At 46.8% G+C, this 25461-nt stretch overlaps 1 protein-coding gene across 9 annotated transcripts in view; it reads right to left on the reverse strand.

Moving 5' to 3' along the window:
* Positions 1 to 25461, reverse strand: part of MYH10 (myosin heavy chain 10) — a 123964-nt gene that overhangs the window by 87082 nt on the left and 11421 nt on the right. For all 9 annotated transcript variants that reach the window (XM_045797281.2, XM_045797277.2, XM_087867596.1 and 6 more), the window contains exons 3-4: positions 16376 to 16532; positions 9434 to 9461 (exon numbers count right to left, since the gene is read on the reverse strand). In XM_045797281.2, the coding sequence (XP_045653237.2) occupies positions 9434 to 9461; positions 16376 to 16532 (185 nt within the window). The remainder of the gene's footprint in view (positions 1 to 9433; positions 9462 to 16375; positions 16533 to 25461) is intronic.

Genomic DNA, 25461 nt, shown 5'->3' on the forward strand with positions numbered 1-25461 from the left:
AAAAAAAAAAAAAAAGAAGTTAAAAATTGAGCTACCCTATGACCCAGTCATTGCACTACTGGGTATTTACCCCAAAGATACAGACATAGTGAAGAGAAGGGCCATATGCACCCCAATGTTCATAGCAGCATTGTCCACAATAGCCAAATCATGGAAACAACCGAGATGCCCTTCAACAGATGAATGGATTAAGAAGTTGTGGTCCATATATACAATGGAATATTACTCAGCTATCAGAAAGAACGAGTTCTCAACATTAGGAGCAACATGGACGGGACTGGAGGAGATTATGCTAAGTGAAATAAGTCAAGCAGAGAAAGACAACTATGATTTCTCTCATCTATGGAACATAAGAACTAGGAAGATAGGTTGGGGAAGAAAGGGATAAAGAAGGGGGGGTAATCAGAAGGGGGAATGAAGCATGAGAGACTATGGACTCTGAGAAACAAACTGAGGGCTTCAGAGGGGAGGGGGATGGGGGAATGGGATGGACTGGTGATGAGCAGTGAGGAGGGCACGTGTTGCATGGTGCACTGGGTGTTATATGCAAGTAATGAAGCATCGAGCTTTACATCGGAAACCAGGGATGTACTGTATGGTGACTAACATAATAAAAAAACATTAAAAAAAAAAATTCTTTCTCCCTGCACACCGACACCCTCACTCACTCTCAAAAAAGAGTATGCTTAGTTTTGTAAGAAACCCACAAATGGTCTTCCAGAGTGGCTGCACCATTCTGCATTCCCACCAGCAACGAATGAGCGAGCGTTCTTGTTCCTCCACATCGTCATCAGCATTTGGGGTTGTCAAGGTTCTAGATGCTGGCCACTCTAGGTGTCTAGAGAGGACACGTGGCGTGGAACATCTTTTCATAGGCTCTTTGGCCATCTGTGTTATGTTCTTCAGTGAGATGTCTGCTAAGGTCTTTGGTCCACTTTTCAAATAAGGTTGTTTGCTTTCTTACTAAGTTTTAAGAGGTTTTTTTGTTTTGGATAACAATCCTCTTTGTCAGATGTGTCCTTTGAAAATATATTTTCCCAGGGGCGCCTGGGTGGTGCAGTCGTTAAGCGTCTGCCTTAGGCTCAGGGCGTGATCCCAGAGTACTGGGATCGAGCCCCACATCGGGCTCCTCCACTGGGAGCCTGCTTCTTCCTCTCCCACTCCCCCTGCTTGTGTTCCCTTTCGTGCTGCCTCTCTGTCAAATAAATAAATAAAATCTTAAAGAAAAAAAGAAAATATTTTCTCCTAATCAGTGGCTTATATTTTCATTATCTGGACATTGTCTTTAGCAGACAAGTTTTTAATATTAATGAAGTCCAGATTATTTCTTTCATCGATCACATCCATTGTGTTGTATCCAAAAAAGCATCACCACCCCCAAGATCATCCACATTTCCTCCTCTGTTATCTTTAAGTAGGCTCCATGCCTTGTGTGGAGCCCAACACGGGGCTTGGACTCACTACCCTGAGATCAAGACTTGAGCTGAGATCAAGAGTTGGACATTTAACCTACTGAGCCACCCAGGTGCCCCTCCTCCTATGTTGTCTTATAGGAGCATTACGGTTTGGGTTTTACATTTAGGTCTGTGATCCATGTTTTAGTTCATTTCTGTGAATGGTGTAAGGCCGGCACTTAGATGCTCCCCCCCTTTTTTAACCATATGGATGTCCAGCTGTCCCAGCACCATTTGTTAAAGGGCCTCCCTTTGCTTCAAGATGTTACCTTTGATCCTCTGTCAAAAATCTGTCGACTGCATTCATGGGGCCTATTTCGGGGTTTTCACTAGTTAATCAATTGTACTGATTCGGTTATCTTAGAACTTTCAATGCAGGTTACTCAGAGCAAGAACTAACGGTTCTAAATCCAGGCTGGCTCGGTCAGCGCCACTTAATGTATTTGTACAGGATAAAATTCCTTCACAAGAAAAGACCTCATCACGTCCCGATAGAAGACTAATGTGAAGCAACCACTGTTTTCCAATTGTTACATCATCAAGTATACTTAAAAGAAGAAAAACTTGAGTTAACCAGCAGTGAGAGTGTCATAAATGTAAACACATTCTTTAAAAAGGGAGCTTAGAGAACAGAATCATTTCCTTACCAAGGTGACTGCTCTGTGAATTTTAATTCTAAGGAGAGGAAAAATCAACACGATGATATGCTCTTAATAGGATTTCACTGCCGATGACATGGAATCAAGTGTGGGGAACACAGCTTTCTCATGACAAAGGAAACCCTGAGAGTCTTCACCAGGGACCTTGGCAGGACATGAGAACAAGGACCAGGGCGCTGGACCAGTAAGTGGGGACCCGCACTGCCTGGCCTGGGTCTGCAGAGGGAAAGCCTGGCTGGGTAGTAGTAGGCAGAGGAGGCCAGAGGGGAAATGAAGATGTTCATTCTTTTGGAGGAAAAGTAGAGAATAAGTGATTAAAATAGTAAAGCTTAGAGAGAGGCTATCAAACTACCTAAGTGTATTTAAAAAAAAAAAAAAAACAAAAAAAACATTGCTTCTGGGGTGCCCGGGTGGCCCAGGTAGTGGAGTGTACGACTCTTGGTGTCAGCTCAGGTCATAATCTCAGGGTTATGTATCGTATACAAAGATTCTATTAATAGAAAATAAAATTGACTAAATAATTAATCTCACCCAGGAAACTTAAGTAGCTTGGCTGTGTGCTAAGTTTTAAAAGATCCCAGTTATACATCCTTGGATTTCCTAATTTGACGAGTACTCAGAGGCACCACAGAGTAGAGCCTATTCTCTCAAATCTAAGATACATTGTTTCACATTTTCACATTTCTCAAGTCACAATGTAGCTTATAACAGATATGAACAAGAAAAATATTATTAAATATCATAACCAGGAGCATCCAAGAATTAAGAAAGTGTGCTGAGGCGAAAAGAGGTGAGGGTAGGGTTCTGCTGGGGAACTTTCTTCCAGGGCGTCGGTAATGTTCTCTATCTCAACAGAGGTTCAGGTTATACAAAGAGCTCTGTAAACATATTATTTAAGAGTTGTGCATTTCATTATACACAAATTTTAGCTCCAAAGATAAAGATGTAAATACTGGACTTCAGTTATAATATTATGGACACTGAGGTGTTTAAGGGGAAGTGTACTGATGTCTGCAATTGAACTTGAAATAAATTAAATGAAGGGACTGATAACTCATCAAAGTGGTATAAAAATTACTAAGCTGAAGATATCTATCAGCAGCCACACAAGGAAACATTACCTAACCTTAAGAAGAGCCTCCTGAAAATACAGCTGTCAATCATCCCAGTTAATGTCCTGACTGGGAAAAGACACACCCAGGAGGTACAAAGTCAGCAGTCTGTCAGCATGGTAAAGCCCAACAGAACCCTCCGTACTTTCTCCTTGAAGCCCTAATCTTTTTTTTTTTTTTTAATCAAGTTTAGCATAGAAGTCTTTTATTTCTGGTTACTCGGCAAGACGCTCATCACTGAGTATTCCCATGTGCGTGTGTAGGTAAATGTAGCCTTTTCTCCTATTAATCTATGGCCAGTTAACTTGCAAAGCCCCAGGTGCAGGACACAAGCTGGAAAAAGAAAAATTTTCCTCCTGACACAAAAGATAAAATGTTCAATGGACGGGTAGGAGATGAACAGATCAATCTATCATACAGCAAATACACTAAATTATTAATGGTAGAATCTAGGTTGAGGGATATATGGGCCTTGGCTCAAAATTCTTTCAACTATATGTTTGAAAATATACAATAAGACACTTGGACAAGTTAAAAGGAAGAAAAAAGGGAAGGTACTTGCCGACTGCTACTCTGTGCTCAAGAAGAGAGAACCAGAAGCTATGAGACTCACCCCAGAAATCCAACCTATTGAGGACAAAGGAGTCTAAAATGACCCCAATTACAAATGCCTGCAGAGGTCACTTCTGGTGACAAAAGTAAATTAGTGTTCACGAACCTTTCATCCTATCAACAGCAATCATTCTCTCCCTGAGTGTTTCCTGCTTCCAGTCCTCATCAAAAATGGTCACGCAGGGGCGCCTGGTGGCTCAGTTGGTTGAGTGTCTGACTCTTGATTTCAGCTCAGGTCATGATCTCAGAGTCGTGAGTCTGAGCCCCGTATTGGCTCCATGCTGAGCGCAGAGGCTGCTTGCGATTCTTTCTCTCTCTCCCCATCTGCCCCTCCCCCCAACTCGTGCTTGCTTGCTCACTCACCCACTCTCTCTCAAATAAATGAATGAAATGGTCACCCCAGCTCCCAAACTGCCCACTCGAGCTGGCTCCCAGCTTACTGTATGTGGAGTTACGCTCACCAGACACTGCGGACAGGAAACACACAAATTCTCTTCTGCTCTAGCTCATGAGCAGAACGTAGCTCATTTATTCTACTCATTTCATGGAGAGTTCCAGTGCCTAGATTCTTGTGTGACTATTAACTGACAGATGAAATGAAGAATGTGCCTGGTCTTTGTCCCTGGTTCCTGGGAGGGAGCTGCGTTAAGTCCCTGGAAAGTCTCTGTCATTCACGGTGGGCCCTGAGATCTTGTGTCAATGAGGTGCCTCATGGCAGGCCCCTGGATAGTTCCAGGATGGGCACTGGCCACGCTGGAAGACCAGTCGAGTGCTCAGAGGTTTGGGCATCGAGCCATGGCAATCACCCCAATATCCCGGGAAGGGAGAGGGGCTGGAGACTGAATTCAAGTACATGGCCAATGATTCAATCAATCCTGCCTGCTTAACAAAAGCCCCTTAAAAACTCTAGACTCTGAAGCTTGGGTGAGCTTCCTGGTTGGTGACAAACATCGATGTGCCAGGAGGGGAAGTGTCCAGAGGATATGGATGGTTTACATTTGGGACCCTCCCAGGCCTCACCCTGGCGGTCTCTCCTTCTGGATGGCTCTGATATGTCATCCTAGTGAACTATCAAACCCAAGGGGGTAGCAACCCCCCAAATCTGTAGCTGGTTGGTCAGAAGTGCAGGTGTCCTGGGACCCCCTAAGCTTATGGCTGGGGTCCACAGTGCCAGCACTGGGCAGAGGAGTAGGCCCTGGGTGGTCCATGTCAAAACTGCATTGCAACAAATAATCTTTAAAAGACACTGCAGATCAGGTTCTAAATAATGGACTTTTTTGAAGAACACGAGCCAGTGAAATAAAAAACAAAAGAAAACAAAAAGTGAGAACACTATTCTAGAATACAGAATTGAAATGAAGAGACCTAAGGCAAGGACCACAGATTTTAAAAGTTATAAAAAAATGTGTTGAGAACCATTACTGAAAACTGGATCCTATATTAGATATTATGGAACCAATATTGACCTTTGAAGTGTGATGACAGTCTGAGGTTACGTGGGAATGCCCTCGTCCTTGGGAGACACCTGCTGAAGAATCTCAGGGTGTCAGGAGGTCTGCAATCAACTTGAAAATGGCAAGAAAAAAAAAGTGCTGGTGTGTATAGAGAGAAAACTGACAAAGCGAAGGGTATATAGCCATTGAAAGTATTATTTTGTCAACTTAAAGTAGGTTTGAATTTTTAAAAAATAAAAACTTGGGGAAACGTATCAGCAAAAGTTTTAAAAAGGGAAAAATGTGGTAAAAAAAATTTTAAATCAAGGAAGCTGGGTGATGGACATATGGGGGTCCCATACCATTCTACTTCTGTGTAGGTTTTAAGTTTCAAACTAAAATGCCTTTTAAAAACGCTATCAGTTGGGGCGCCTGGGTGGCACAGCGGTTAAGCGTCTGCCTTCGGCTCAGGGCGTGATCCCGGCGTTGTGGGATCGAGCCCCACATCAGGCTCTTCCGCTATGAGCCTGCTTCTTCCTCTCCCACTCCCCCTGCTTGCGTTCCCTCTCTCGCTGGCTGTCTCTATCTCTGTTGAATAAATAAATAAAAAATCTTTAAAAAATAAAAAAATAAAAAAATAAAAAAATAAACGCTATCATAAAGGTTTTCCCTTGAAAACATACAGTATCACCAGTAATCTGTACTTTAGCCTGTTGTCTCGGTTCCCTCTTCATTAAGTGATTCATTCTTTCATTTGACATTTTATCTGTTTCCGAAGTACATTCTATGTTCAAAACAGGGTGCCAGGGTATCCAGGGTTATTAAGGAGCAATCGAGGTAAGTCACAGTTCCCACCTTTCCATCTAGTTGTAAAACACGGTCTGAGTGACCCAAATACAGAACCAAGAATGGCCCCGGATATAAAAAAAGGGCCCCAGGAGAGAAAAATCGATGTGCGGAACCTGTCATGTAGGTGGGATTCAATTTGAGGAGATTTCCTCCCCGGAGGGAAGGAGAGGCTAAAGGCATGAAGCCAGCTGGGATCCAGACCAGAGCTATGGGGGACCGGATCGGACAAGACAGAAATGCCCGGCAGTGCGGTCAGAAATGGGGGCCAGCAGACGGAGTCGTCAGAGGGCACCCTGACATGTTGGGCCTGGAGTCCTGAAACACAGGAGCGGATGGCCAAAATCAGGAAACCGGGTGATGCACCGTGTGTGTGTGTGAGAGATGCACGGGAATGTAGGTCAATTTTTCGGCATGTTGAGTTCAAGCCGACGTTTGTTCCCTACTTCACACCATATGTTCCAGTTACACGAAAATCCTTGAAAACTGCCTGGTGCCACTCCTCACCTGCTGTCCTCCACACCTGCAGGCTTCATGGGGCCTCCCTTGTCCACTCTGCACACGGATTCTTCCGGAAGCCACCAGGGAGCGTGAGAAACGCATCCGGTTGCGAGCCTGCCCACCCGAGCTAGCAATGCACTGAAAGCCATAAGCACCAGCCACCGCTGCCGCCCCCAGAGGCCCAAGCTGCTCCCCCCACCCCCCGCCCCCAACTCTTGGGAATCTTTCAGGCTCATGGCCCTGCCATCCTTGTCCCTGTTCAGTGCCCAAGACATCGGCTCCTCGGGTCACTCTGCATTCTTACAGTCTGCTCCCACACTGTCCTCTCTCCCAAGCCCCACTATCCTCCCTCCCCGTTTCCCCTGCACACTCTGGGATCCCCATTCCAGAGTGAGCAAAGTCACCCACATTCTCCGCCTCTTCACTGATTGCTCCCTAGACACCCCCCCCCCCCCGTGAGGACCACCCCTTCTCTCCCCTCCCCCCAGACCTGAGTCAGGAGCAAAGTCCTGCTTACTCACCCTTAGGCTGTTTCCAGACCTTCGCAGGGGAAAGAGCCCCACCCCCACCCCCTGCCGCCCCACCTCTGGATTGCTCTCACCCAGGAAGATTACTAAAAACAAAAACCTCTACTCGTTTCAAAAAAGCAAGCACTTTTTATTCCAAAAAGAGTGGGAAGGATATTATCTGGGAACGAAGGACACTCCTCTAGGTGAATTCATTCAGCTTTACGAAGGGCTGATACTTCAGCACATGTGTGTGCGTGTTGCGCGCGCGCGTGTGTGTGCATGCGTGATGTGCGTGCGCGCGTGTGCGAGGCCAAGCCCCTCCTCTCCGCATATGCTGGACATATCCTAGACCCCGCCCCTAGGCGCCCTCAATTCCAGTGAGCACCTCGGGCCTCTCCAGCCACTCACTCCCGTAGCCGCACCGCCCACTCTTCTGCTCTGACACCAGTACCCCCAACATCATTTGTTCTATTCCGTCAAGACCCCTAGGGCTCTGTTCCGACCCGTCTACTTCCTCCCAACACCCCACTCCCCTTTGCCCGCACCCCACTGCGACAGCTTCTCCCAATGTTCTCCGTTCTCTTGCTCCGCGGTCCCCCACCTGCAGAGACCGCACTTGCTCCATGTTCTGAGCACTGGGTGTGGTTCCACCCCACCGCTCTCCTGGCGGAGGGCTGCCTACAGCAACGGCCCCAACCGTCTCCCGCCTGCTCTGGCTGCTCCCTGTGGCAGCCCTTCCCACAGCCAGCCCGGCCTTGGCCGTGTGTCCCGCTTGGGACTGGGAAGACAGCAAACGTGGCAGGAGCAGGAACTCGAACAAGGCTCACGCGCTGGAGCTCCCCGTCTTGCTGCTCCTGGAACCTTGCCACGGTGTAAAAAGCCGGGGGCAGCCCGCAGGAGAAAGCGAGGATACGCAGACGTGAAGGCAAGGCACCCCAGCCCGCACCTGGCCGCAGGTGCAGGAGTAGGCCCAGGTCCGCGGAACCGCCCACCTGAGCCCGACCCAACTGCCCAGAGAAGTATCTGAAGCCATGAAGTTTCAGGGTGGTTGGCTGCTCGGGAAAAGCTAACTTGTACAACCCCAAGGCGAAACGACACTAGGAGAAAACGTATACAACAAGCAGACCGGGCCGCTATTTCTACCTCTCCTCTCCTCTCTTGTATCAGATACCGGAGTTGCGACATCATCAAAAAGAGAAGCCATAGACAAGAAGTTTCCAGCCCCCTATTTAAACTCGCCCACGGTAAACACTCCACTGCTAACAGCAAAACTCAGTCTCCGACCACCGCCTTTTGCGCTCTCCCACTATTTGAGAGTAGCAGGCCTACACCTGGGGTTTGGGGTTTTAATTTTTCCACTTCCCCATCGTTTCCCAAGTGTTATCTGACCTCCGCGTGGGGCTCGCTCTGCCTCCAGGCTTCTGCTGTGCTGGCCGTGGCCACGGACATATACCCTCCTGCCTCTTTGGCCTCCCTCACCTCTGCCTGACCCCTGAATGTGCCTTTCATCAGGGCTCCACACTCAGCCTTCTCCCTCCCCTCCTCCTGAGGTTAGCCTTTCTCACTGGCCTGCACTGACAGTCAGGTCTCAGCGCCTGGGGCAGCCCTCTCCTGGGCTCCACATCCAGGCAGGCAGCGTGGCAGCTCGCCCGGCTGAGAGGGGCTTGCAGACTCCACAGCCAGTGTCCTCACCCACACCCACGGTCTCCACTCAGGGCAGACACCTCGGCCCCTCCAGTAACTCCCCCTGCACATTCGGCAGGTCTCCTTGCTCCCCTCCAGGCGCAGTCACACCTCTGCCTGAAGTCACCACCAGCTCTTGCCTGCAATGCCAGACGGACTTCGCATCGGTCTTCCGATCCATTTTCCAACCACACTGCAGCCGGGCTGGTCTAACGAGCCTTTTCTAAGGCATTCTAATGGCGTCTTGCCGTGGATATGGTTTCATTCACTCCCCCACGCTCTAGCACTCAGCACACGAGACACATGACCGTCGGTCACGGGTACCAGGTAATGTGGACACGCTGCTGAAATGTCCAGGAGGCCACCAGGTGCACATGTAAACTAAAGACGTAGTTTCACAGAGAAACACTGAGAAATGTGGGAGATGCCCGGTGTGACGGCCAAACAGTGACCCCCAATTTAAGCAACCCGTATCATCTTAGTCTTAAAATGATAACTGCAAGGTTCACATCAAATTCTTAAAATTACTGCTCTATTTTCCCCCTCCCCCAATCCAAAAAACAAAAAACAATTGGCTTTAGTTTCCAACAGAATCAAAAACAAGTCCAAACGTTATTTACTTACGTGCAAAGAATTGACTGGTCCTCACGATCTATAAAACAAAACAAAACAAACAAAAAAACAAGGTGACCATTTGCCTGCTTTTTTAGACTTAATATAATAAAGTTGCAGTCACGGCCCACATCACGTTAGGAACTCTGCTCCTCTCCCACAACGCCTCCCCACCCCCTTATATATTCCTAAATCAAGTCCCGTGCTCATGATAATGCCAGGTTCTTGTGGGGTAAACAACGGCCTAGGCTTCGAAGGCTTTCTGTGCCTCATCAACCTTGATGCTCACGCCCTGCTGCGCATCAGCTTCACCTGAAAAGTCCTACAAAGATGCGTCCCCAGGGCTCCTCCCTCACTGAATCATTTTCAAGGGGGGTAGGGACTGAAACGCCCTCTATAAATAAGCTCCCCAGGTGATTCTGATGCAGGGTCAGGTTTGGAAACCACTGCCTTTCAGAACAGCTTCTTCTAGAACACCTACAACCGGAGAGGAACTGTTATTAACTTGACCTTAAAGGACAAAAAAATAATAATCATAATCACACGCTAAATGGAGAAGGTTGAAGGGGGACAAACACCTGCATGAAGTTTAACCACCTTCTCGAGTTCAAGCCGTATACATTTCAAAACCACAAAAGAACATGCCATAGGAAAAAAGCAAACATGATTTTAAAGTGATGAACGATTTGAGTCTTCAGCTCCATTTTTCAGAGAAAAAGGTAAAATTCAACCCCACGTCCAGCCCACGGACGAACCCCCAGTGTGGGATGTAGGACTTGCAATCACTCATGAGCCTGAATATCTTTTTAACAGGTGAGAAATGTTCCTGGAGGGGGTTGGGGAATCCACCCAAGTCCCGCAGCTGCTGAGGGGCAAGGGCTGGGGCCTGTCTGCCTCTGGCACCTGTGTTGTCAACACCACTAACCAAGCTGACCGCTGCTTAGATGGGGACTGTGCTCACAGGGCCTGGCCCAGCGAGGTCTTTGGTCACTGCTGTGCCTGCTTTCCCTCAGGTGACTGCCATCGGGGACCCGATAAGGGTCTCACAGTGGTTCAGGCGTAAACAGTCGTTATCAAAGAAAAATCAAGAGTTCATTCACTCTGTCAGAATATTAAAATAAACAAATGCACGCGTATATTCTGTGTATACACTAAGTTCTACAAAGTGCCATCTTTACCTCTGACTAGCTGCTAACCACCATTGTATCCCTCCCTCCGGCTGCACAGGCACCATTCCCAGAACCAGGCTGACCCCTGCCTCCTTTACTGGGGTTCCTGGTTCACTTTCCCAGGGGCCACACCATGCTCTTCCTTCCACATGCTCTCCCCAGACCCACGGCCACTGTGTCTCCCCACGTGTCCTTCTGCGTTCAGCTCAGCTGGGGCCCCTCTGGGGACGCTTCCCAGACCTCCTCCTCCTGGTTTCTCACTGTGTCCTTTTTTTAACCCTATTCTGGAGTTAGACAATACCGCCAATTGCCTGCCCCCTAGAACAGCCTGAGATCAAGCTGTCTTCTGTTCTCACCCACTCTGGCAGTTAGCCTTCGTGAGGGTGGCTGAGCGCTGGGCACTGGTGAGACCGTGGGCACTGGGCTCCTGTGTGCTCGTCCCCCCCCCCCCCCGCTGCTGCACTCACTTCATCTATACATGCAGTACCAATACCTTGCTGGCCTCAGTTTCCTCACCTAGGATACCAGGATTTTATCAAGTCCTTGCTTATTCACTGTAAATAGGAGCCCCCAGGCCCCTATGTTCTCCAGCAACTTCTATAGAACTCCAGTACACCAAGTTTTTTATGGCTTTTCCAAACTAGTTCACACATTAGAAACATCAAAATGCATACGAATTAACCAAAATTCAACTGCCTCCTAATTAGTTCAGAATGGCTTTCTTCCTGCCTCTCTACGGGCTCATTACCATTGAAGTCGGAGACCCACACAACCACCGCCTACCCTTGAGTTCTGCTCCATACTTCACTCCCCATGCTTCCCCCCGCCAGCCCAATCAAAACCAGAACAACTCTGCTAGCCACACTTATTGATCCTCCATGTTTGTCTGCCTGGTCTTATATGGCTTTGGGCCTCAGTTTCCCTATCCATGCAATAAAGGTATGGGCTTGATCACCTTCAAGGTTCTCTCCAATGGTGATCCCACCACTCCTCCTTTGCTTCATGAATCCTCGTCATCCTTCAAGGGCCAACTAAAGCAGTATAACAATGCACAATGACCTTAATCTCTAAAAACCTGTAAATAGAACCAAAGCCTCATACTGATATTTAAGGGAAACAATTATACTTTCAAAAATGCAACTAGCCTTCTGAAGACTACAGACTCCTTTCCTAGCTCAGTGTTTTCCAAAGCACCTCCCAAGAATCCCATACAGCAGGTCCTCAATAAATCCACGCCGAGTTAAATCATATTCCAGCAGTGTAGATGGTTTCAAGTCAATGACCTCGGCTCCTACCTTAAAAAACTAAAAAACAGCAAATGGAATTCAAGTTACATAGATGCAAAGAAATGAGAAAGAACAGAAATCAATGAAATGGCCAACAGGGAAAAGAAAAAAAAAAGGAACCAAGTTCTGGTTCTTCAACAAAAATCATACAGTTGATAAACCTCTAAGCAAACTGACACGAAAAAGACACAAATTACCAATATCTGAGAATAACTACCCTAAAGCCCAGACTGATGACTAAGATGAAAGGGACAACTTTTTAAAAAGACATAAACTGTTAAAGCTCATTCGAGAAGAAATAACCTGATTGGCCCCCTATCTATTAAAGAAATTGAGTTTGTGGAACTCACAAAATGTCAATGATACCTCAGTTAAAAAACAACTGAATTTGTAATTAAAAAATCTTCCCACAGAGAAAACATACTTCACCGGTGAATTCTACACAACATTTAAGGGGAAAAAAAAAATCATACCAAGCTTTTCAGAAAACTGAAAAGGACTATCTCCCAGCACATTCTCAGAGACAAGCCTTACCCTGACACTGTGACTACAGAGATGTTACGGTACGAGAAAATGGCAGACAAACATCTGTCATCAGCAAGGACACAAAAATTCTTAATGACGTGCCTAGCAGACCCACTCCAGCAATATATACAGATGGGGACACGTGACGAGCAGGTGGTATTTATCCCGCGAGGCAAGGCTCATTCAGCGTCCAAAGGCAAACAATCTAAGTCACCGTATCTACAAAGAACATCCCCTAGTCATCTCATAGATGGAGAAAAAGCATTCGACAGAACTCAACATCCATTCAGGGTTTAAAAACACCTGAGCAAACCTGGAATACAAGAGAATTTCGTGAATCTGGTAAACAGCCTGTACAAACAACTCATACAGTGACACCATCCTTAATGGCAGAAAACCAAACGCTGTCCCCGAGACCAGGAATGAGGTGAGGACGTCTGCTGTCACCACACCTATTCAACAGTACAAGGCCAGAAAAAAATCCAAAGCATAAGATGGGAAGGACAGAACGAAGTCTCTATTTGCAGAGGACATGATGGTCTCCACAGAAAATCCCGAACATTCGACCAAAAAAACCTTCTAGAATGAGTTTTGCGAGGTTGTAAGATACAATGCCAATACATATACTTTAAAAATGTTTCCATACATCGACAGTGCGCGACTGGAAATTTTTAAATTTAAAATTTCATTTAATCCTAAAAACGTGGAACACTTACTTACATTAAGGTATGTATTTTACTTAGGTATAAATCTAACGAGAATGGAGTTTGCGATTTTTGCCATCAAGTTTATGTCCAAGAACTCTACTCTCATTCATTTGTTCAATGAATGTTTCTGAGCACCTACTACGTGCCAGACACACTCTGCATTTCACTTATATGGAATCCCCTTAGAATCCAAACTTAGGGAAAAAGGTCAGCTTTCTTCTGTTTTATGCATTAAAGAAGCAAACTCCGTTCAGTGGGACCTTATGCTCTGAATTCTCCTCTGGTCCCTTCTCCAGCTACAGATCTCTTCACAGGCCCAGTGGCGTTTAGCTGCTTTGCTCACACTGGTAACTGAAAACCTACATGGAGCAGCTCTGGTAGGTAGTGTAAGCCATACATTGACCATCTTAGCTCGCGTGTCCCAACCCAACTGTGTCGTGTGGGACATCAGCACGTAGCCCCTGACCTATAGAGCAGAATGCAATGGAATTGTTTAGAGGGGGGTTTTTTGTATTTTGTGTCATACTTTCAATTATTATGTAATCAAAACTATCAACTAATTCTTTTTAATTTTTAAGATTTTATTTATTTGACAGAGAGAGAGCGAGCGAGCACAAACAGGGGGAGCGGGAGAGGGAGAAACAGGCTCCCCGCTGAGCAGGGAGCCGGATGCGGGACTCAATCCCAGGACCCTGAGACCATGACTTGAGCCGATGGCAGATACTTAACCAAATGAGCCACCCAGGCGCCCCTCTTTTTAGTTTTCCTATGGAATTTTATTACTGTGGAAAAGAACGTGTCACACCGCCTTCATTTTGAATCCTAGTTCATAAACTCTTACTATCTACATTTTCTTGGGTCAAGTTTTTAACTTTTTGTGCCTAGTTAAATACGGACAATTCTTTTGACTTTATAGGATTGTTGCTGTAGATTACATCATACACATGAAAGATTCAGCTGAGTGCCTGGTACACAATAATATTCAATACATGCTCCTTCTACCACTAATGATGATACTGGTGACAATACGATATGCTGGTAAACCATATCCTCCCGCTCCGGACGCATTTAGCTGGTCTGGCAACCCAGTAATGGGACCTTAACATTTAATCACTGATAACTATTTTGTTAGATTCAATTTTTCCATTCAACCTGCCGAGATAATTTAAACAATTCTGTTTCTTTTCATCAAATGTATTTACTGCATTGAAGTTTCACATCATCTATACGTTTTATGGGCACGCGTCAAGCATCTCCAAGTATGCTGACAAAAATGTCCCAACGGGATACCCGCTGGGGGACACCCTGACAAACCTGGACAGCCCCCCCTCACCAACCAGCACCTCCCAGCACCTTTTCCACAAACGGCCACGAGGACCTCACGGAAGACCGTGGAAGGGCACGGCGAAGTCCTGATTCTCTGTTAACACCATCCGCTGTAATTTCCCTTCCCACTGAGCGAAAGGAACGCGGGCCATATTTTCGTGTTGTCCTCAGACTGTTAACAACAGATTCTAGACTCTTTCCCGGCAGGTATGTGAAGCTCAGCGGCCTGAAGCCTCTTCCCCTTTTGAAAAGTTAGACTTGGGCGTGTGGCTCTGCCCCCGCCTTCTGGAAACGCCCCTTCTAGGCAACACTTCAGGGACCAGAGAGGGTCAACATCTCGACTGGGAGAAGGCACTCGTTTTGATGAGGAAATACGGACTCCGCTGCAGAAGGAGTACACTTCCTCCAATTTCCCCTCCCACATAAGGCAGAGTTTGCTCATTCACACAAACGCTTTTCTGCACATACATAGCTTACTCTTCCTCGCAGAGACACAGAACCGAGAGCAAAGAAGCCGACCGTCCTCTCCCCACGACCAGCAACTCACCACAGCTGGAGCTGTTGCGTAGGAGTCTCCGGCTCTGAAACTAAGGAAGGGTATTAAACTGCATCTTTTTTCCAGCCTGAACGGACGCTGGATATTCACCTGTCCTTTCCCATCGAGGACGCTCGTCTAGGTCTGAAGTACTTCCGGTTTGCCAAGGGATCTGGTCTAATGCACGTCTGAACAGACTACAAGTGGGGGATGGGCACTGCACTTGGTGAACGCGCTCACGCTGCCCTCACGCTGCCCCCACGCAGCGCTCACGCTGCCCCCACGCGGCGTTCACGCTGCCCCCACGCTGCCCTCACGCTGCCCCCACGCTGCCCTCACGCTGCCCCCACGCGGCGTTCACGCTGCCCCCACGCTGCCCTCACGCTGCCCCGACGCTAACCTCACGCTGCGCTTCAAATTCAGACCCAGACTCCGAGAGCGGCCGGTGTAGGGTATCCCGTTCCTTGGAGACCCCCCAACTATTTTATAAGAACCGATAGATCTGGGGCGCCTGGGAGCCTCAGTCTGTGAAGGTCTGCTTTCGATTCAGGTCATGATCCCAGGGTGCTGGGATCGAGTCCTGCATGGGGTTCCCTGCTCCGCGGGGAGCCTGCTTCTCCCTCTGCCTCTACCCCCACTCTCTCAATCTCTCTCTCAAATGAATTAAGAAAAAATCTTAAAAGAAAAAAAAAAAAAAAGAACCGATAGGTCTTGTCCTACTTCATCCAGTTTCTTTTTTAAAAGATGAAAGGAGAGGGAGCGTTATTACAGGAGATCTCACACGGCACCAGGAAGGCCCACATTTAATGGTCTTTCCGAGCAAAAATGCGAAATGGGTTCAAACCCGCTACGTTCTGGTTTTCAGGAAAACGTCCCTCCATAAACCGTGGTGTCTAAAGTCATGATGTAAAGGAATGACTCTTCCAATTTATATTTCATCCTACGTCCAAAGGGGAACAGTCGAGATCAACCAGCTTGCTCTGTGCTTTCCAACTTTTGTTGTTTTAAGACAAATATTTTATGACCTTTTTTCCCCGGCAGAGCTGCTACCCTTTCTATTGTCCCTCCCGTGGCTCTTCCTGTGGGCTCTAATACCTAGTGCAGGAGAGCTTTCATCACACTGGCTTGTGGTGCAGAGCAAATATGGATAAAAACTAGATGCTTTTTAATGAAGAAATGAACGTGAAGTAGTTATGAAGGCAATCATACCTTCCTCCAGAAAATGACCACACTGCCCATTCTCATCGTAAGAATTCAAAATTCTCCCACAATAAACATTTACTACTTTTCTTTTTAATCTTTTTTTTTTTTAAGCTTAAAGCCCTTTGGAGAACAGATTGAGGCACATACAAAAACACTAACCTAGGTTTAAGAAACTGCGTATTTAGGATCCTAACACGAGTTACCTTGAAGCATGCATCTGTAAGCAGATTCAGAGATCGCGTAGATGTGCGGAGGCATCTCGTGGCGTTTCTTCCCTCTGTACATCTCAATAATATTCTCAGAGTAAATTGGAAGGTTCTTGTAAGGATTTATGACTACACAGAAGAGTCCAGAGTAAGTCTAGAAAAAAAATAAAATACAGTGTTAAAAAAAAAACCCTGAATATATCACACAGCCAGAAACCACACAGTGCCTGGAACAGGGGCCTTCAATGATCTGAAGAGGTGGTTATTAGAGAGATTGGCAAAAATGTAAAACTTCTCTAAATTTTTTGCCTTGGAAAATATAGTTTTTTTTTTTAACATAAGATAATTTATTTACATTACCTTGTTATACATTTATTTTAAATGAATTCATTTAAAGAATCAATGGTTTATTATTTTTAAGTGAATTCATAAATATTTTTTAACTTTGCTATCATTTCAAATACAGTGAGTTCTGATAAATATAACCCACACAAAAGCTCTTCGGGGAGAAGCCTCAATAATTTTTTTTAAAGGTTTTGTTTTCAAGTCATCTCCACACCCAAGGTGGGGCTCGAACTCACAACTCCGAGATCAGAGTCGTGTGCTCCACCCACTGACCCAGCTGGGCACCTCATGTGTCCCCGATAATTTTTAAGAGCCATTAGTCCAGAACACACAAACCTTTCCTGATCAGAACTGATACTGAGAGCACTTTTGATTTGGAGGGGTTTTCTCAGTTCACTAAGAATGATTTCTGAGAACAGGGTGCAAAACTGCCCCTGAGGATCGTGGCAGGAGGGCCCGAGGCATCTGGAAAGGGCAACCCTGTGGCACCGTGATTCAGGCCTTCTACTCAAGGGGACCTGGGTGACCACATCTCCAGGCAGGAGGACACTAAAGAGGTTGGGGACTGATGGTGTCCAGCGCCAGGGACACGAGGGGCTTCTCAGCAACAGCTGTGTTCTTAAAGGCGGGAACCCTGGGCAGCTGCCACCAGAAGGCACTCGAGAGACCGCTCGACTCTGAACACAGCGGTTGTTAACGCTCAAACAAGGGAACGCAGGCCTGCCAGAAGAAGTTAAGTGGTCAAAACCACGTCCTGAGCTGTTCCCCCTGCAGTCTCCCTAGAGATCACGCCTCCCACGGGGGGGGGGGGGCGGGGAGGACAAAAGGCGAAAGGCTCTGCACCCCTCCCCTCACTGATAGGGGGTGTCTGCCTTAGTTCTGAGCTGACACCAGGCCTGAGAGCAGAGTCACTGCTTGCCCATCCCTCGCTGACCACTGGGGGCTTCAGACTGTCGGCCCTCCAGTCCCAGCTCTCCAGTCCCGGCAGCTCAGGGCGCAGAGAACCCTGGCCTCCTCCAGGCCTCCCCGCCTTGGTATATGCTCCCAGGCCAGCCTCCCTCTGCCACCACATGACAAAAAGGCAATAGGAGGCAGAAACACAGGGGTCTTAGTAAGGGGGAGGAAACCAAGGCCAGGCAATCTCGATTTCACATTTTATCGAGTTTAATTTGTATACAGTCAAGTAGACAAGTCATAAGTATGCACCTCAATGAATTTTTAGATCTACCTCGCTTTTCCGTTCAAAAATGAGATCACAGGCCGTCACGAAGCTACACATTTTACGCTTCCCTTTTGTAAGAGGTAAATGACGTGCCGGCCGAAAAGAAGAAACCAAAAACCGAAACAAAACCAAAACAAACGCACAAACAAAAAACCCCAGGAAAGTCCAAACGCGGAAGTTCAGTTTAGCATCCCACAGCAAGTACAGCAGGGTAGCAGGTCATAACAACGCCACTTCAATCAGAAATCATTCCAACGTTATGTGTCTCCCATGGGGTGGGTGCTTTTCTGAGGTCTGGGGTTACAAAGATGACTCAGTCTCACAAACATGACTATCTCATCTAAAAACAAGGTTCAGTCATCATCAGGACCCTGTGCCTGCCAAAGATGGGGAATCAAAAATGTTTACGTGCAATACATTATTCAATTTCAGTGCTTCAAGAGCTCACTTCGAACTGTCTGGAAACTGGCTCCCATACCGGGTTCCTGTGGAACTGATAATGGGAGCGATACTGTGTCACCTTTATCTTCCCCAAGGCACATGGCAGGAGGGTGAAATGTTAAAGTAGGTCTCTGAGATCCTGACGTTCCAATTAGACTTCATTCAGTGTTTGAACACATGCGCAAGACATTACGTACCTTCAGGAAACAGGTACAAAGACAATAAATATGCACTAAACAAACAAGACACAAAATAAGGCACTAAAAAGAAAGCGGTACAAAAAGAAAAGGAGAAAGATGCACAGGATTATAAACAGGACAGAAACTCTGGAGCAGAACACGTAACCAACCCCAGGCCCTGAAAGTCACGGCCATCGCGTCAGAAACCGTAAAACGAGGTATGAAATTCAGACCTCGATGGTCTCTGATGTTCTTTTAAAGACTATTTAAAGGTCAAAAGGAGGGATAAAGAAATTCCTATTAAAACATAAAACCGGGTGACAGGATATAGCCAAGGCAGACCAGACCAAGAAGCTCAGCCTCACTGAAAGTAGTTTGTACCACGGAATATGTGCGGCGGGAGCTCAGAAAGACTGACTCAATGACTTAGAGTGTGTCCTGAACAGGTGATCAGCTAGCAGAGGTTCAGGGGAGAAGAGCAAAGGGAAGAAGCATGTTTGTAAAGTATACATCTGGCAGCTCCGTGGAAAAGACACTGAAGGGCAAGAGGTGAGGAGCTGGGTGTGGAGACTACTGCACCAGTCCCAGCACAGGGACGGGGCCTAGATGAGAGCGAAGCGGCGGGTCACGAGAACACTGCGGGGAGGGAGACTCAAAGGCACTCAGAACCTCTGAGTATAAAAACCACCAAAGACACAAGCTAAGGACAGCCCCACGTTTTCAAGCTTGAGAGTATGGAAATGTTACTGCCGGACGGGAAGAATGATTAGATGTGTGGGGAAGATAACGAACCCCCTTGGAGCATACTGAGATGGTGGGATGCTGAAAGGGGGTTCGCTGCAGCAGGCAAGTCCAGGAGAACGCCCAGTGAGAGCCGGACGCACTGACTGCTGAGGCCATGAGAACATTCTGACGAGCCGCAAAGGCCTGAGGGGTGTCTGCACAGCCTTTAAGACACCAGCTAATGCGGCTGCATAGCTTACCTAAGGGAGACAGACAAACACATTTGCACAAAAGCCTGCCATTTTTGAAACATGCTAGGCTGAGTTCCACCTCCAGGCTTCTGTGTGCATGGATCTCTCTGCCTGGAATGCCCATCTCCTGTCCAGTATCGGGAGATTCTGCTCACCCTGTCAGCTCCAGGCCTCTGTTTAAGACAGAACGTGCGTACACCTCATTTCAAGGTCCAAAGGATGCGGAACCAGGGAACAAGCGAATGCAGAGGTCAAGGCCAGGGCACAGAGCGGATGTGGGACTGAACTGGGGGCCTCACACACGCTGCTCCCCCCTGGAGCTCTCGGGGGGCATCAGGCCACCACCCAGAAAGAGAGGTCGCCCACACCATTTGCAAACACTGCACCGACATAAATTCACATGTGTGTTTAAAAAAAGCCAAACCAAAACCTGATATAAGAAGGAAAACATCATCCAGAGGTTTCAGAGACAGAACTCACCTATGGAAATTACCGATAAAATAAGCTGAAAGAATACTTTTGGAAACATATTTAGGGCAGGGGCTCCACATACTGGAACAGGAATGCATATGGGGAAAGAAGTGGCAAAGGCGAGCAAGGAAGAGCTGTAAGGAACCATCTGAAATAAAGAACCAAAAATCCACAGCGGAGCAAATAAGGAGCAGAATGGATATGCGGAAATGCGGTGACAGAGCGGGCACATTTATCCTGAGAGGTTCCTTCTTAATGAAAAGTAGGACAAGGGTACAATAATACGAGAAAGCAAGCACGAGGGTAAAACAAGAAAAATACTTCAAGGAGAGATGAAGACAGCAAAGCAAAGATCACTAAAATAGTAATCGTTGTTGCTTCTTTGGGGGAAGAAGGACCAAAATTCTGTAAAAAGAGCAATCGTCAAAAACACACTTGAAACTGTCGTGTGCGTGCGGGGTGGTGTGTAACACACACTCAAAAACAGAATCCATCGAGCCGCCCAACCTGGGGGGGGGGCTCTAATGAGATGATGTATGTGTTCAGTGCCCCCCACTGGCGGCCAGACCTTCAGATGAATGGCACACAACGACACTCCTAACGCACAAATCCGGCCAACGGAACCCCAGACTCAGACCGACCCGCCCCCCAACCTCAACATCACAACGTGAGAGACCCTGGCATGACGTGTCCCCTGAATCCGCATCTGATCGAGGCCCTGGACGCGAATGAGTGAATGCAATCAACAAAATCCAGAATATGGGAGGTTCTAGGCACAACGGACTCTGTTTCTTCAAAAAAGAAAAAAAAGAAAAAACAAGGAGGGGAAACATATAGATTACAAGAGACAGAACAACTAATTACAGTATGCTGACTATGCCTGGACGTTGATGCCAACAGACCAAACCAACTATGACAAACATTTAGGAGAAAGAAGGACCTTGTGAAAGTGACTATTTGACGATACAGATTATTCTTTTCTTCTTCCTCAGATGGTAGTTACAAACCCCAAACACTGTGGCCCAGAAGGAAGAGGCTGAGCAGAGTGATAAGCAGTGTGCAAGGCCAGGAGGTGGGTGAACACCCTCTGGCTTAACCCCCCCCAAGACTGATGGCTACACGGAGAGTCAGGCGTGGACCAGGAACACCAGCCCCGGCACAGCCCAAAGCCCAGCCAGGAAGGATGTCAACCCCTGATGAGCTATGCGCGCTCGTCCCCTTCGTCTGACTGCCTGCCCAGAGCAAAACTCTAGAACGAGCCTCGTGTCCCCGAGAGCTGCAAAGCACCTCCCGGTTTCTCACGTATGATAACCGGCACAGGAGGCAGCACCTGCGACTGTAACGCAAGGTAATACTCGCATCCCGTGAGTCCGTTTGTGTCGCCCTGTGTTATCATCTTGGACACGCTCAAGTGATTAAAAAACGTGATCGAGAATTCTGCCGGAGAACTGGGAACCATTAAAAGAAAAACCATAAAGAAGAAGCTGTACAAAGAAAAAAAAAACACACACCATAAAAAGCTTTTAAAAAATCATAAAAAGAAAACACCAAATGAAAACGGCAACACAAAGTAACTGAAATTAGAAAGGCACCGGATGTGTTTAATGGCCAATTAGACACAGCTGAAGAGGGAAATCAGTTACTCCACATTTTATCAGGAGCAAATATCCGGGCTGAAGCACAGCGGGGAAAACGGGATTAAAATACAGGAGGCTCCATGGGACACGGTGAGGAGGTGACTCGAGGCGTTTGAGTCCAAGGAGGAGGACAGAGGGCATGGGGCAGAAGCAGTCTCTGAAGAGACAAGGGCGCAGAATGTTCCGAAACTGACCAAAGGCATCAAGCCACAGACAAAAATGCTCCAAGCTCCAAGCCGCATCTGGAGAACACTCGACCCAAGCACGTGGGAGTAGAGCTCGCTGGCCCAGTAGTGGAGCGTGCGACTTGTGATCTCGGGGTTGTGGGATCGAGCCCCCCTCGGGCTCCGCGCTCAGCGGGGAGACGGCTGGCGATGCTCTCCCCCCAGCGCCGTCCCTCCCTCTCCTCTCTCTAAAAAACCAGAGAGAGAGAGAGACATAAATGAATGTGCGTACACGGGGCAGCACCAGCAGCACGCGGGCCGGGAGGCAGAGCATGCGCAGTTGGAGAGCTCAGGGCCGGCCCTCACCCGCGGCAGGTGCCCCCGTGCGTCAGGGCTGCAGGCAGAGCTGGGGACCACCAAGGGAACAACGAAGAGAGGGGCCAAAACACATCACAGGGGAAGAGGTAAGAAGCTACAACAATAACGATAAATATGACGTAATCAGGAAAGGAAGTAAAAGGAAGGGAGGAAAAACACAGAACAGGCAGGACCAAGAGGAAGCAAGGAGTCAGACGGTCCATTTCAGTCACTACTTCACATGTACAGAAGCCAAATGTTCTGATTAAAACGTTAATACTATCAGGTTAGGGACCAAAATAACAACTACGGGCTGCTTATTAGAAGAGACCTACCATCTTACAGAGCAAGACACAGGAAAGCAGAACATAAAAGTTTGGAAAACAACAAACCGAGCAAACACTAAGAAAAAAAAAAGCTAATCCTTTGCGAGAGGCATCACTGTTTTGTTTTTTTTTTTTTAATATTTTATTTATTTGTCAGAGAGATAGCGAGAGAGAGCATGAGCATGGGGGGAGAGGGAGAAGCAGACTCCCTGCTGAGCGGGGAGCCTGACCCGGGACTTGATCCCAGGATCCTGAGATCATGACCTGAGCTGAAGGCAGATGCTTCACCGACTGAGCCACTCAGGCACCCTGAGAAGCATCACCGTTAAACAAAGAGCATTTCACGAAGATTCACCAAAAAGAAAAATCCTACATTTACATGTGATAACATGGCCTTAACACATATACAGCAAAAATGACGGTCCCCAATAAAGGTCAAGCGAAAAACAATGGAAAACCGTGATTATATACAAGACCGATAAAGAAAAAGAATACCTGGGTCCTTGCCAGGTCAGTTAAACACTCAAAAATATAGGTAATTGACCACAATAACAAAATAGCCAGAAAAATCACACTATCATCTCACTCGATGCTGGAAAAACATTTGCTAAATTCACATCCATTCAGGATTTAAAAAATTCATCCATTCAGGATGAAAACTAGGAACAGAAGGAAATTTCCTTTTATCTGATAAAGAAGATTAAAAACAGAACAAAACAGAAGCAACTATCATTCTTAATGGAGAAATGTTGAAGCTTTCTCTCCGCGATCAGCGAAGATACAAATAACGCCTGCAATCACGACTTCTCGCAACCAGTATTTACTGAGGGTCCTAGACAACGCAATAAAGGAAGAAAAAGAAATGTGTAAGAACTGGAAAGGGAAAAATAAAACTGTCATTATTTGTAGACAACGTAAGTGTGTTCACAGAAAATCCAAAAGAATCTTCAGCCAAACTGTTATAACCAATAAGTAACCTTAGTAAGATTTTATTTGTAAAAAACATGACAACTGGGTGTGCCCGGCTGGCTCAGCTGGAGGACCATGTGACTCTTGATCTCAGGGTTGAGTTTGAGCCCTGTGTTGGGCAGGGAGATTACTTAAAAATAAAATCTTAAAAAGAAAAAAAAAATGACAACTGTATTTCTACATAATGGCATCAATCAGGAAACAACGCTGGGGCACCTGGGTGGCTCAGTTGGTGAAGCGTCTGCCTTCAGCTCAGGTCATGATCCCAGAGTCCTGGGCTCGAGCCCCACATCGGGCTCCCTGCTCAGCGGGGAATCTGCTTCTCCCTCTCCCTCTGCCCCTGCTCGTGCTCTCTCTCTCAAATAAGTAAATAAAATCTTAAAGAAAAGAAAAAAGAAAACACCACTGAAGCCACCATTTAAATAGCACCCAAAAAATCGAATACCCCAAAATAAATCCAACAAAAGATATACAGAGAAAACCATTAAAACACATTGTGAAAAATTAAAAAGTGGGTATACCCACTTACTAGAACATCAAATATTGTGAAGCTCTCATTTCTCTCCCAAAGTGATCTCCAGAATCAGCAAAATCCCAAACAAAATTCCAGCAAGGGTGAGAGAGTGCACAAAAACTGACAAGCGGGTTCTAAAATTATATCGAAAAACAGTTGTAACAACTATAGCGACCGTAAAGAATAACGAAAATGAGAGCGCTTACCACACTGGATACCAGGACTTAGTAGAAAGCCATAATGACTGGGAAAGTGGGATCTCGCCCGGACACGGGCACATGGACCCATACACACAACAGTGAGTTGAGCTCGAACTTAGGATCACCCGACACACGCAGTGGGGAAAGGGCTGTTTCAGGAAAAGGCACTGGGTCACCTGGACCCAGTCTGGGGAAAAGATGAATCTTGTCCCCATCTTTCCCCCTACAGAGAATCCAATTCCAAGTGGAACTGAGGCTAACCCCAAGCAAGACACCATCACTTTCCCCTCTCAGACCAAGGGCAGGAGGAGAGTGAAGTCAGGACCTTTGTCCCCCCACCCAGGCCCCTCCAAGTGGGCGGTCAGGAGGCCCTAGCATTTATGGGAAAGGCCTCCCCACACAGCCACCCTGCCCCAGCTGAGACAGAAGCTTGGGCCCATCTTGCCTTTAAAGACGGAGGCGGTAGCGAGGACCCAGCCATCGCCATGCCAGGACAGTGCCCTAGCCCGCACCTGTTTGCTGGACTCCGCCCATGTGTTTGCAAACTGTCCCCTAGTTAAGCTCTCAAAACACCCGGTTTCAGGGCTTTCTGTTTCCTGCTGGAACATGACGACATCAGGCTTTACCTAGAAAAGCTGAATGCGGGGGTTAGAGAGATGCGTACGCTACCACCCAGGATTCCCACTCCTTACCCACCATACAGAGAGGCGTGCCTGTGTGCACCAGGGACTAGCCCCGAACTGGAAAACACAAATGCCCAAAAGCAGTTGAGTGGGTAAAGGGGATCAAGACTTTCAGCGGAACAGTACACTGTAACAAGAGGAACGATATACCTCAACTTTTTAAATTTCAGGGCCCTTTGACCCTCTTAGAAAAGATTTAAAGACCCCAAAGACATTTTGCTTTATGTAACTGTATGTATATAATCAAGTTTTTACAAATGTATATCTGTTCATTTTAAAATAACAATACACGTTAACATAAATAACATTTCTTATGAAAAATAACCATTTGTTTTCTGAAACAAAAGCGAGAAGGGTGGTGGTGTTTTATATTTTTGCAAATCTTTTTTATTATCTGGCTTAACAAAAATAGCTCAATGTTCATGTCTGTTTCCACAGTCAGTCTGTTGTGCTAGGTTGTTTTGGGTTGAAGCATATGATGAAAATTAGCCTTACACAGATATTTAGTTGGAAAAGGAAGGTGGAGATTAACTGCCTTCCCAAGTGATCATGGATATACCTCTTGATGATATACCCAAATCTGACAAGTGACAACTTCTTA

Source organism: Ursus americanus, chromosome 14, assembly GCF_024610735.1.
Source record: "Ursus americanus isolate L20-20 chromosome 14, mUrsAme1.1.p, whole genome shotgun sequence".
Classification (NCBI taxonomy): domain Eukaryota; kingdom Metazoa; phylum Chordata; class Mammalia; order Carnivora; family Ursidae; genus Ursus; species Ursus americanus.